This window comes from Sorex araneus, chromosome 10 (genome assembly GCF_027595985.1).
Source record: "Sorex araneus isolate mSorAra2 chromosome 10, mSorAra2.pri, whole genome shotgun sequence".
Taxonomy (NCBI): Eukaryota; Metazoa; Chordata; class Mammalia; order Eulipotyphla; family Soricidae; genus Sorex; species Sorex araneus.
Genome location: NC_073311.1, coordinates 51,810,067 through 51,824,574, shown reverse-complemented (window position 1 = coordinate 51,824,574; position 14,508 = coordinate 51,810,067). Strand labels below are relative to the sequence as shown.

General features: G+C 40.2%; 1 protein-coding gene across 1 annotated transcript; it reads left to right on the top strand.

The window, feature by feature from the left end:
• The first annotated feature begins 1,936 nt into the window (after nt 1–1,936).
• Nucleotides 1,937–2,213, top strand: LOC129399179 (translation machinery-associated protein 7-like). The gene has a single exon (XM_055118613.1). It carries the CDS (start codon nt 1,938–1,940, stop codon nt 2,163–2,165), a length of 228 nt encoding a protein of 75 aa, XP_054974588.1. The 5' UTR covers nt 1,937; the 3' UTR covers nt 2,166–2,213.
• The last annotated feature ends 12,295 nt before the right edge of the window (nt 2,214–14,508 follow it).

Below are 14,508 nucleotides of genomic sequence, written 5' to 3'. Positions count from 1 at the left end.
AAAAACTTCTTTAACTAGTCTTAAGTGAGATCCTGAGAGAATTAACATTGCTAGTGTTAATTATCATTTAAAAAATTTGGTGACTAAATTTAATTATTTGAAGAAAATACACAGATTCCAGCTTACCTTGTATAACTTTCCCAAACCTAAAGGATGAAAAATGTGATCTATATTTTCCCAGTAAGATATGAAAAACTTTCTCTGTAACTCTGGATTATGTGTCAAACCTAAATTCAATTTGAATATCATTCAAGCTATATTCATTCTCACTGTTTTTTAATATGATATTCACATAATCATAGCAAATTTATTTTTTCTTGAAACTACAAAACTGCAAAAATACCAAAAGTGAAAAAATTGAACTCAGTTCAATAAGACACCGTGCTTTTTACCCTTCTCATAACACAGATGGTAGTATTTCTCTTATCTTGTGTTAACACCAAGAGCCAAACACTGAAAAGTCTGATTACCAATGCAATAAAATATAAAGCACCAATATAATTTTTAAAAAGCAGGAAGTCATCTTTTTTATACAAAATGTTCGTAGAGGCATCATGATTGGCAAATTACTTATGTTTGAGTTTCAGGCATACGGCGTTCCAACAACAATCCCTTCAATCCACTTCCCTCCACCAATGTCCCCAGTTCCCCTCCCACCTACCAACCTGCCTCGAAGGCAGAAACTTTATTTTTTGCCTTTTAGCCCTGTGGCTCACAAAGCTGTGACTGACAGGGTTTCATGCAGGACATGTTACCACCTGCCAGCACCACTTCCCTGTCCAGAGTGGCCTTTTCCTTCCCCTGTGTTGCAGTGTCCCCCTTCCCATCGCCCCCCACCTCCTACCTGGTAAGCTTCCTGTCAGAAAACTTATATTTCTGGGTGAAACTACAGTTCTTATTGGCCTCTGTTAAGCTTTCACCCCCTCTTTGGCAGGGGAATCTACACGCATATCTGGAAATATGTCAAACCAAACCTGCCAAGTTACAATGTTGGAAAACATCAACAATTCTAACTCACAGTACATATAAACTCCTCATAAAGCACTTAGTGTTAACAAAGAAACAAACCTCTTCCTCTTTATCATCAATCTTAAGGAGTCTACGTCCACGATCTTGGCATGACTTCTTACTCTCCTCCCAAGTTTTCTCTTCAGTTGAAATATAGTAACAGTTTTTGACACAGTAAGAACATTTTCCATGACATGTGTCAGACGGATTTTTCTTGTCTTGAAAACAAAAGTCACACTGATTATCCTCAGTCCAAAAAGTGCTGATAAACTGTACTTTGAATGCATTTTGTTGAAGTGATTTCTTCAACCAGGATGACCATAAAACAGGTAAAACCCTTCATTATCCCAAAAGTATGTTTGTTAGGTCTTTCGAAATATTCCAAAGTCAAGTATAGTTGATGTAGTAAGTGTGTCTCACAAGACTCAAAACATTGTTAAAATCATAATAAGAAATAGGAAAGTACAAATTAACTGCAGCAACACTGAGTAGGATTTTTGCTGGGAGAAATATACCTACAATAATATATGAAAATGGTAGAAATTCTAAGGGATCAACACTTGGAAATATATATCCAGGAACATAAAATACCCAACTAATCAGACCAATGCAACAATATAATATGATTTCCTTCCTTAAAAATTCATAATTAACTAATAAAAGATAATTTAGTGGTGGAATATAGCCAGATTAAAGGTTTTACAAGGTTAACGTAAACTTTCAAGAGTATTGTAAGGTAATATTTAGGTAAAGCTTAGTTAAGGTAATATTTTCACAATAGTGTTGACACTTCCAGTCTTCATTCACACAGTTCCCTCATTTCCTCCTTACCCAAGGCCCATTACCTCCTACTCATGTCCCTGCATCCAAAGGTAAAGTGGGACAGGCCAATCAGCGAGCGCTCGCCGAGCTGCCGCTCTCTGCTTCCTATGGCAGAGCCCGGGCGAGGGGCGGCAGGAGCCATGTCCAGCCGCGAAGGCGGCAAGAAGAAGCCCCTGAAGCAGCCCAAGAAACAGGCCAAGGAAATGGACAAGGAAGACAAGGCATTCAAGCAGAAACAGAAGGAGGAGCAGAAGAAACTCGAGGAACTAAAAGCCAAGGCCGCGGGGAAGGGCCCCCTGGCCACTGGTGGAATTAAGAAATCTGGCAAAAAGTAAGCTGTTTCTTGTGCTGGAGATAATGGTGATCTTTAATTCTCTTACTGGTTAAACATCTGGATTCCCTGTGTAACCTCGGTTGCCAGCAGTACCTAGAATGAAGTGTTTTGGAACCTGTTGTACACCTAAGAATAAACTTCCGTAAAAAAAATTTAAAAAAGAAGAAGAGAAAGAATTCATTAGGTTTTTCATTCTCTGGTTCTAAGCTGTTTTTACTGTAGCAGTGAAGTCAGTAAACCTAGCCCAGACCCTGCCAAAGTGTACTTTCCTCAAGTGTTTGGTCCATCCCTTATTCTGTACCATCTGAAATTAAACCAGCTCATTTGAAACAAAAACAAAACAAAACAAAAAGGTAAAGTGGGACAAAACGACATAATTCTGTAGGGGGAAAAATGGCAAGCAATTATTTTAAGTACACAATACACACCTGTATAACTAGGTGAGGTTGAATGATGATATTTGATTTCTGGTGAGAACGTAGCATTTCGTTCTGGGCAAGTCAAATTTTCACTCCCACATGTCCTCCAAAACACTTTTCTCCATAAAACAAAAATAAAATCATGAGTGGCTTTGTTAGATCATTTATGTTTCTTACTTGCTCAAGTTCCCATTGTGCAGTAAATGTTGTCAATAAAAAGAAACTTCAATCAGAATTGTAGCTCAGTGAAGAAGAGTTCATGTCTCACATATGTGAAGCCTTGGATTTCAGTTCCAGCACCACCAAATAAATAAGCACAATCACAGAAAGTGTACACAAAATATTTTAGAATTCCATAAAATAAAATGTATTTTTAAAGTGAAAGCATTCTTTTTTATATATTTAGGTTTTGGTGACACATCTAGCAGTGCAAGAGTTAGTCCTGACTCTGTGTCAGGGACCAGTCCTGGCAGTGTTCTGGGGACCATATGGGATGCCAGGGATTGAACTCAAGTCAGCGTGCATGGCAGATGCCCTCCTCATTTACTATCGCTCAGGTCCCAAAGAAAAGCATTTTAATTCAGAAATTCAAGGGAGGAGAGAGAATTCCACTAAAAAAAAAAAATTCCACACCCTAGACTAGAAATTAGTCAACTCCTAAAATAGTGCTCCAACGAAAGAGTATTTTAAAATAGACATAATACATATAATGCTTAAGTATGTAAATAAGATCACATACACCTAAAATTAATTTATTAGCTTTGTGATAAGCTGTGCAATATTCAAATAATGATTTCTATAATGATTTCACTAGTTATTTAAGCCATTGATTCCCCAATTTTCTAGTTATGAAAACCTCCTTCTATATTAAATAACTTCAAATATAAATATAAACCACACAAAATAGCAGATTCTTTCTTACTTTTATAGCAGTTAAGCAGTTAAGGCCAAAACTTTAATGTCCAGAACTCCATGACAAAAATATAATAAAATCTCGTCATAATCAAAGTTTTCAACACCATAATTATTATTGTATTTCTAGGAATCTCATAATTTTCAGAATGCAACGAAGATTCAATAGTTGCATTTTTCAACCTAATCACTGTTATAAAATGAAGATACTCACATAAACACCCAAAGCGTAAGGTCATCAGAAGTAGCAAAAATAATATTCCCAAACTTGCTGCAATTATATTCTGTGGAAAATCTGTGCAAAATCAAAGGACCAAAGAAACTTTGAGCATTCACAGGTTAAAGCTTCAACGTTATAACATAAGGAACATTTGACTCTAAAATAGTTCTAATAGTTCTCTTATCATAAATTGCAATAAGTATTACATTTAAATGCCATATACCAAAAAGATATATATAAATAACATGATATATATACCATAAAGATATATATAAATAACAGATATATAATATTAAAAGTTTTGAGAAAAATATCATGATTTCAATTTTTTAATATGTTACAGAAATATAGAAGAAAAACTTTACTTACTCCTCTTTTTCTGAGATGAACGTCTTTTGATTTTCTCTCTCTTTGATTTGGGGAGTTTTAGGTTGCTGTGTGTCACTCTCTCCTCCCTCATATTAAAGGTGTAGACAAAAAGCAGCAAGACTGATTTTCAAGACTTCGTGAAGCACAAGCTACAAAACTAAAACTGGAGGCAATAATAATAATTAATAATATAGACCAATATATATTTATATATATTATATGAAATTAGTAACATAGTGCCAATATTAATATATTACTAATAATTATTCACAATAATTATATCTATAAATTATATATATAAATTACTAGCATAATAGTCTGAAATAAGTGAGTTAAAGGACCGATCTGAAATTATACATAGATAAACTATATAAGCATATATATATGTACATATATATAAATTATAATTTTGTTTGTTGTGCAGGACCCGGGGCTGAGATCTACAAGCCTGCTCAGATTGGGACTGGGCCTCTTCCGCCCAAATCTCCCAATTTTCAGTAGCCAGGCAGTCACACCCAGAAACTGCTGTGTAATCCGATCAATGGCCAACATCCAGAGACTATAAAACCAAGCTCCCGGAAGCTTGGACATTTTATAGCCTAGTTCTTCCTCTTGGAGAACCTGGCAAGCTAACGAGAGTTTCCCTTCTGCATGGGAGAGCCTGGGAAACTCCCCGTGGCGTATCCATATGCCAAAACCACTAACAATGATGGGTCTCATGCCCTGGCCCTGAAGAGCCTCCAGGGCAGCACCATTGGGAAAGACAAGTATAGAGAGGCTTCTAAAATCCCAGGGCTAGGATGAATGGAGACACTACTGAGAACGCTTGAGAAAATCGACAGTCAACCGTGTGCTGCTGCTGCTGCTGATGGTGATAATTTTGTTTATATTCACTGAGAAATACTCTTGGCCTATATTTTTTGCACATAACTAACATCACCCCTATGTACATAATGAATGTTCTGCATTAGTAATATAAAAAATATAAAAGCAATTAAAGGCAGGGAATAAAATTTCTAAAATAATGTTTGGGTAAGTATGTAGAATAGACCAGATAGCTGTTGGTGTCAATAGATTTGAAAGCAATGTTCTTAAAATGTTATCATTGGGGCTAGAGTAAAAGTACTGAGAGTAGGAGTTAGCATGGTACTCTTCTCCGTGCTGAGTCAGGAGTTACCTTTGAGCATTATCAGTTGTAGCTGAAGAGCCAAAAGAAATAAGTAACTCGGGGCCAAGGGGATAGTACAGTGAATGGGTGTTTGCCTTTCACACAGCCTACCCGGGTTCAATCCTTGGCATCCCATGTGGTCCCCATGCACCGCCAAGAGTAATTCCTGAGGGCAGAGCCAGGAGTAACCCCTGAGCATTGCTGGGTGTGAACCAAAAAAAAAAAGTAACTAAAATGTCTTAATAGTTCACCATTTAAAATCTTTGAAATTTGAATAAGCTTCATTTGAACACCTTAAATAATGAGAATGTATATAAATATAGATATTATTTCTGTTTATTTACCACATTAAAGATAACAAACCTTGTTTTGGTTCTTGCAAAATAGCTCAATGAGCTAGACATTAATTACACTCAAGTACTTTTTTATCCCTAGCACTGATCTAAAAGAAGTCCCTGAATACTGCTGACTATAAACCAAAAACCAAAAATAATAAACTCATATACTTTGCTAGATAAGTAACTTTTCTTACTTTTTATTAAATTATACTTATATGTATGGGCTGGAGAGATAGCACATGGTACGATGTTTGCCTTGCGTGTGGCCGACCCGGTTTCAATTCCTCTGCCACTCTCAGAGGGCTCGGCAAGCTACCAAGAGTATCTCGCCCGCATGGCAGATCTACCCATGGCATATTCAACATGCCAAAAACAGTAACAAACAAGTCTCACAATGGAGTCCCGCTCGAGCAACAGGATACTTATATGTATGTACAAAAAAAATAGGGAGTGGAGATATAATAAAGCAGGTAAAGAAGTTGCCTTGCATGTGTTTGACCTGGGTTGAATCCTTGATACCCAATACGGTCCCCAGGGCTCACTAGCAGTGACCCAGGAGTAAGCCCTGAAGTAACACTGGATCTGGTCTAAAAAGCAAAAGTAAATAAATATTAAGAAACATGTCTGCATATATACAATGGTTAAATTTTGACAGAAAACAATCATCTGAATAGTCAAACATTTGCTTATCCTTTATTCCATAATGTATTCATTTATTATCCATACTTTAATATGAGAGTTTAGTTTTGGGTAATATTTTGCTACTTAATTTGAGCCTTTTGAAAAAAAAATGAAAGATACAAATTTCTATGGTGAATAAAGATCTTAAGAGCCACAGAGTTAGGACAGGGGTGAGAGCAGAAATACTACAGGGATTAAGGCTCTTGTCTAAAATTCTGTTAACCGTATTTTGATCTTCGGCATCACGTATGGTTCCAAAGCGCTGTCATGAGTGATCCCCGTGCACCGAGCCAACAGTAAGCTCTACCACTACCACACGAAAACACCTCCTCCCAGAAGTCAAACAAGAATGAAATACATCCAAGGATTTGCTAATTCTAAAAAGTCATAGTTAACTGAAGAAAACTGTCACCTGTTCTCATACAGATTCGTTTCTATTTCCAGCGAGAAATAAAGCTACTGCTGCTCATTAAAATGATTGCAAGGTCAGCTCTTCTCTGCAATAATCCAGATGTCTCTGACGCCTAAATGCTTTCCTCAAGCAACTTTACCTTCAACCCCGTTTCCCAGCAGTGGAACAGCAGAGGCGTGGGTCACAAGCCACTCTGACTGACAGTACCTGTGTGTATCCTGCGACTTGCACCCTTGGAGCACGCAGGGACCTGCTGTTCTGATGGCTTCAACCTCTGCTCTGAGGCCAGCAGGAAGTTGGTGTGAGGTCTGAGCTTTGCGAGACACGTGTGTCAGAAGAAAGAGCCAATGGCCATGTGCCGTTATCCATCCCAACATCATGAGACTCTACCGCTGTCTCTATCTCAGCCCGCCCAAACCCTGAATGGCTTTGAGCACGGCTCTTTCAAAACAGCAGTGTCAAAATCCCCTCTGCTAGCATAGTAGCTGCAGCTGTCAGAGCACTTTGTAAAAGGTTTGATTTATTATTCCGATGATCACTTTGATGTCTATTTAACCTTAGAAATAGGTGTCACACAGGAAAAAAGCTGTATGGTTTGTTTCATGTCGACCACATTTGTGTTTATACATAGAAGGATTGCTGAGGTTTTGATAAATTAAGTTTTTCTTAGAAATTTGCAATGAAAATCATTCAAATCCCGCTCTCTGTCAGCATTTGAACTGTTTTCAAGAACTTGTTTTCTCAGTTGGAGGCTCCATTCAACATTATTCCCCAAACAAAAAAGTCTTATCCCATGTAAATAATGGTAGCACATTTGAGATTCTTTAGTTGACTTTATTTGCCTTTAGTTGAGGCTGTGATCTCAGAGAATAGACTTCGGACATAAAGATAACAAGGAAAGTGTTCTTGAAGTTCTTCATACCATTGCCTTTTTAAATGAAGACAGACATTCAGGGTGCAACCATGAATTGTGTTCTTCTGGGATCAAAGGAAAATCATTTCACTTGATTGGCAACCATCAATATCTAATTTTCATGCTGATATTTCCTTTCCAAAATGACCATGTGGGCTTGATCAGATTCCTATACATAGCACTGTAGCACTCTCATCCTGTTGTTCATCGATTTGGTCGAGTGGACACCAGTAACGTCTCCATTGTGAGACTTGTTGTTACTGTTTTTGGCATATTGAATACACGATGGGGAGCTTGCCAGGCTCTGCCAAGTGGGTGGGATACTCTCGGTAGCTTGCTGGGGTCTCCAGGAGGGATGGATGAATCAAACCCCGGTTGGCCAAGTACAAGGCAACGCTCTACCCACCCCACTGTGCTATTGCTTCTTTCCTATTAATAACTTGAATAAAATGATTTATACTATATTGGTAACGTATAAGTGTGACAGAAAATAGGCCTTCATCATATATGCTAGTTCAGAGTTTCTCAGCCTTTCTCCTCCTTGGCCCTTTCTGCCCTTGTTTTTTTCCTGTGTCCTCCCACTACCCCCTAACATTACCTTGGACTTGGGACATTTCACACTCATAAATCCTTTGCAACTGCCAATATTATTGCAAATCCCAAATTCAGTTAATAATGTGACCTACTATTCTAGTTTAGGAATCTAGGTTTTTAGGAGCTAAGTAAGTTTCATTCACCTGAGTTTTTTTTGTGTGTGTCCATATCGGGGATCTAACCAGGGCTGGCCATATGCCAACACAAGCTTCTTAATCCTTGTACTATCTCTCCAGTCCCAGTAAGTCTGGAGCCCTCAATGCACTTTGTCAACAGCTGAGAGGCTCAAGGGCTAAATTCAAGCTACACTTCCTACTTCTCTGAGGCTGCGCTGAGGGAAGACACGGACCACAACTCCCCCCTCCCTTCTGAAGACCATGGAGAAATCTTCCATGCAAATGAAGAATGTGAGTGAGACTGACCTTTAGTATTGGACTCCACTCATTTGAGAACTATAAAATAACATTTTATGAGACTAACACCCAAGGACAGAGAGACAAGGGCCAGGAAGATTACTCCATGGTTGGAAACCTGCCTCGTGAGCTGGGGGAGAAGACAGCTGGGATAGAGAAGGGATCACTAAGTCTGTAGTGGTTGGAGGGATTGCTTGGGATGGGAGATGTGTGTTGAAAGGAGATAAAAAACCAAACATGATGGCCTCCCCGTGTCTATATTGCAAACCATATACCCCAAAGTAGAGATTATGGGGGAAATTGTCTGCCATAGAGGCAGGGGGTGGGTGGATCAGGTAGGAGTGGCGGGAGGGATACTTGGGAACATCCTTTGGTGGAAGATGTGCACTGGTGGAGGGATGGGTGGTGGAACATTGTATGACTGAAACTATATCATGAGAACTTGTGCCTGTCTTCACAGTGATCCAATAATTTTAAAAATCAGACTTCATCAGTTAGTATTTAATAACAGTTTTGTTTATTTTAAATCAACTAATTCTAACCATTGAGATTTGAATCTGAAAAAGAATTTGGATTTAAAGCTCCTCTTCCATATTTTGTACAGACTGATATTATTAGATGAGTTTATATACACAAATTCTAAAGTTTAATACAATGTTCTACTGAAAAGTAAGAATGAGCAATTGTTTTAAACCTGGGGCTATACCAAAAAAACAACAACATTTGAAATTTTTATTAACAGTATTAAAGATTACAGAAATATCAAGTACTGTTATCATAACTTGTCTACAGCACTAATTTTAGTTTTGGTAGTTGCAACTGTGTTAAAGCTATGGGTATTAGTTTGTAAAGTTACCTATCCCCACCCCCACCAAAGTGTCCACAAACCTCCACCACTGTCCTTGTGTTCTCTTTACTCAGATCATCTTTCCTCCTCCCTCAAGACCACTATTTGTAATTGGCACTTTATTCCAAGACCCAGGGTTGACCTTACTTGGTATGCTTGTTCTCTTATTTTGTCTCTCTGCAAATGCAGGTTTGTGAGTCTGTTACTTGTTCTCCTCCTGACTTATTTCACCCAACGTGATCCACACTTCAGAAAACTGCATAATGCCATCTTTCCTTCAGATACATACTTTCAATGTATACTGTAACTTGCTGATCTCTTTTGAGATATGTTTATTCATGAGTCAACGGGGACTGGAGCGATAGCACAGCGGGGAGGGCATTTTGCCTTGCACACAGCTGACCCATGTTCCATTCCTCTATCCCTCATAGAGAGCCCGGCAAACTACCAAGAGTTTCCCATCCACATGGCAGAGCCTGGCAAGCTACCCGTGGTGTATTCGGTATGCCAAAAACAGTAACATCAAGTCTCATAATGGAGACATCACTGGTGCCCGCTAGAGCAAATCGATGAACAACGGGATGACAGTGCTACAGTGCTATTGTATACTTACACCACAACTTCATTATCCACTCATTTTCAGCAGATATTGTAGTTGTTTCCATATTCTGACTATTATAATAATAAGCACTTAGCTGAATATTTGGAGAAGTAGCACCACCACAGTACATGGATGATCTTCATATTGGCTTCTCCCGCGGTGCGTGTGCCCTGACAGAAGAAGTTGTACTGGCCTTCCCATATCCAGTTACCAGCTCAGTGAACATATAGAGAGACAGCATTGTGAGTCCCAGGTTATACACCACTAAAATTCCCCGGCAAGAGAATGCCTGCCTATTCTTCATATATTTGGTCCCAGCCATACAACTAGTAAGTATATGATGGAGAAGATAAAAGTGGGTATGTCATTGTCCAGAGGAAACCATCCTTTTGATGTCGGTGGGCCCCAAGGGTGACTTCCGTGAAGCAGGGAGGAGAAAGACAGCACTTTCTCCCCAGCCGCCTCTACCACCCGGGACCCAGAGTTACTGGGTTGTTGTCTTCACTCGCGGAAAAGAATTTCAGGAGTAGAAAACCAGTGAAGTAACAGATTTTATTTAGAGGTTTCTGAGGGAAGGAGGAAAGGATAAGTGGGAGAGAGAAATAGTAAGAATGACGCGCTCAAGAGAGAACTTCTCCAAGGGTGGAGGAAGCTCTACACACACCTTGCACTGGACACGAAAGTATGAGAGTACACATCTCAAGGGGGGAGATGCGGGCGACACATGTGCTCGGGCACCCCATGTGCTCGGCCACGAGGGCACAAGCAGCACATGTGCTCAGGCAGCATATGTGCGCGCCTCCTTTGTTCAAGGTGGCCTTTATAGGGTTTCTTCAACCTGCCCCCATGTGGGGGCTTCTTCCCAGGTAAAAGTCTGTTGCTAAGGAGGTTACCAGGGAGGCTGGGAGTGGTGATGGTCTTCGTTAGACTGGATCACATTTTAATCAGATTAAGGGAGAGGTTGAGGGAATTGGAGGAACTTCATGGGGAGGGGTCCAACCTCCTCAGGGTCTGCTGAAGGTCTTATCAGGTCTGTTTTCTGTATCCACAAGGTGGGTCAGTCTCAGGATTCTCCTTCCCAGAGACTTTGTTAATCTGTTTCATTACCAAGGGCCTTTCCCTATCTACTGCCTACATCACTTTTACTCAGGTATCTCCGGGGCCGAGCCTTGCCTTGAAATAGTTACTAAGTGTGTTAGGGCACGGATCGAGATCTCCCTATAACGACAAAGAGACTCCAGAGACTGCAAACAACAAGCAGGGTTTATTGTAAGACTGGCTAGCCAGGGTCCAGCCGCCTACACGGACACGCAGGTCCAGCAGGTTGGGCAAAAGACCCCAAGCTTCCCCAAAGGAGATCTTATATAGGCCTTCCCCGGCCGTTACAGCAGAGCCCGCGCATTTCATAGCCAGTAGATTTGTAATATTGCAAACTTTCTTAACCAATCCATTTAAAAGGACATCACTCCTTAGCCTATGGTTTTAGAGATCAGTATTCGCGCCAATATTCAGGAATGTCCCGGTTCTGGGGGCAGTCCTGGGTCTTGTGATATGGGTCATGTGATATGGGTCTGGTTATCTGGTCTGACCACCACCCTTCTTGTGACCCAGGGTGCCTGTATCTGAATTCCTTGCTCAGGGGCAGAAAATCAAGTTATTCTAGAATGCGGGCTCCTGTAAAAAGAGTCTTAAGAAAGCTAAATAGATTCCTGTGGTTTGTCCTGGGCCAGATCCTCACAAGTGATGCATCAAAATATTCCATTTTAAAAAACCTCTCGCTCCTGAGGGACGACAGCTGCGGGGAAGAGCAGTGAGAGGGCGGCCCAAGGGCAGCAGGATCACAATTACACACTTTTTGACTTTAATTTGAACTTTTAAACAACCTCCAATAAATAACCTTTGAGAATGGAATGAGTTACACTCTTATGCTTATTATACTTAACCGAGAATATGGTTAGGCAGTCTGGTTGTCTGCAAGAGGTTATTTTCCCTGGCCAGTTGCTTTTAATGAACATCCCTTCATTGTTTCTTCAACAAGGCACTAAGGACAGTTGATTTGCTTGACAGAAAATGTGTTAAATTAACTGATCTACTTCATTAGCAAATGTTTCCTTCTGCCTCTTCCCCATTGTGTCTCCTCCCTCCTTCTGAAAGGTTGTGTTTGTGAATTCTTTTAAGTGGGGGAGGCAATTTTTGTAACCAGTGTTCTGGAGTTCTTTGTTTAAAGGATACTTTTTATATAGGGGAAAGGTGATTAAATTTTTTTAATCTTTTGACAAAATTAGGAATTTAATTTTGGATGCTTTCCTACCCTTTGGCTAGTATTAATTTGGTATGGTAATTAAATACTATAAAAATTTAATTTTGCATACCCCCCATTGCTTGTGAAGGACTTCTCCCCTTCCCCACCCCCAGTTCTATTGTATTGTTAAAGCAGGTGCCCATCCTTGCAGGATGTGGAGGACTGGGAGGGGAATGAGCTAAGGTTGCCAATACCTATATGCACTTACATAACAACAGACTTTCACCATGACATTATTACCCATAACTGTATTTGGGCATATGTAACATGAAACTTTAGAAATAGGGGAATTAAAAGAAAACATTTCGATTTCCAGTCTCTTTTCGGTATGATTTTCTTTCCCATTTCCCCTCTCCTGCCCTTCTCTCCCCTCCACTGCTCTTCCTTCCCTCTTATATTTTCCCCTCCCCTCCCCTCCTCTTCTTCTTACAGTGCCAGGATTGAATTCGGCAGGGCTTCACATGTTTGAGGCATGCACTAATCTGCAGAGCCACATCTCTGGCCCTATCTCCCATTTGTTATAGTTATCATTGTTAGGGCACAGATCGCAATCTCCCTATAACGACAAAGAGACTCCAGAGACTGCAAACAGCAAGCAGGGTTTATTGTAAGACTGGCTAGCTAGGGTCCAGCCACCTACGCGGACACGCAGGTCCAGCAGGTTGGGCAAAGACCCCGAGCTTCTGCAAAGGAGATCTTACATAGGCCTTCCCCGCCATTACAGCAGAGCCCGCGCATTTCATAGCCAATAGATTTGTAATATTACAAACTTTCTTAACCAATCCATTTAAAAGGACATCACTCCTTAGCCTATGGTTTTAGAGATCAGTATTCGCGCCAATATTCAGGAATGTCCCGGTTCTGGGGGCAGTCCTGGGTCTTGTGATATGGGTCTTGTTATCTGGTCTGACCACCACCCTTCATGCAACCCAGGGTGCCTGTATCCAAATTCCTTGCTCAGGGACAGATAGACAAGTTATTCTACAATGAGGACTCCTGAGAAAAGAGTCTTAAGAAAGCTAAATAGATCCCTGTGGTCTGTGCTGGGCCAGTTCCTCACAATCATTAGGAATATGAATATTGCTATTTGGTCCTAGGGAATTAGAATATGTTAAAAGAAAGATAGATGGGGTGGCAGTGATAGTGTGATTTATGTGCTGTGTGAGTGATAATATGATTTCTAGGCAGGAGACCAAGGATAGGGATTAAACTTGCCTTACATGCATCCCACCCTGGTTAAATGTCTTGCATCACAATGTGGTCCCCTAAGCGCTGGCAAGTAAATATCCAAACAACCCCCTATTCCAGTATTATTGCATAGGCAAGTCTGTGATAATGAATGAGATGCTTCCTGGAGGAAGTGGGACTTGGGGTTCTTACTGAATAAAATTCCAGAGGATTAATAATATATTAGGCTGAGATGGCAGGAGTGACATCTCAGCCTTGATGCTCAGTGCTCATTAGAATTAATTTTTCTTCAGTGATTGAAATTTCAGACAAGAATATCGACAAAGTTTGAGACTGGATGTTTTGTTACTAGGTTAAATCTGCCTTAGATAGGTCAGATAGAACAGTAGCACTGTAGCACTGTCATCCCGTTGTTCATCGATTTGCTCGAGTAGGCACCAGTCAATGTCTCCATTGTGAGACTTGTTACTGTTTTTGGCATGTCGAATGTGCCATGGGGAGCTTGCCAGGCTCTGCCGTGCGGGATGCTAATTAAGAGATCAGAATATTATGGAGCAGAGAAATCAGATAGAACAGTAGAGGAAGAATAGTTTCCAACTATTACAGTGGAAGGGGGCGTTATCACTGGTGTTATTAAAGAGTTGAATCTAATAATTGACAGTGCTGAGGTGTATCAGGTAAGGATGTTTTTGTCTGTATGTAGTGTAATGCACCGAAAGCAACTTAAAGAAGCGCTAGAGTTGTCCTGAGATGTCATGTGGAAGAAAGCAGTTTCTAGAAGCTATGGTACAGTCACTGATATCTTTGGAAACTTGGGTAGTGGCACTTATTGTCACAGGATGGACTCCACAAAATTGGCATTGTTGTGTTCAGAGAAGTACAGGAAAAATACAATTGAAAACATCTTTTGAATTGGTGATTTGAAGAGGCTGGAAGTGACTTGGGAAGATCATTATTTAAAGAGGCA

Coding starts and splice junctions, on each gene's coding strand:
- LOC129399179 (XM_055118613.1), top strand. CDS start 1,938: ATGGCAGAGCCCGGGCGAGGGGCGGCAGGAGCCATGTCCAGCCGCGAA.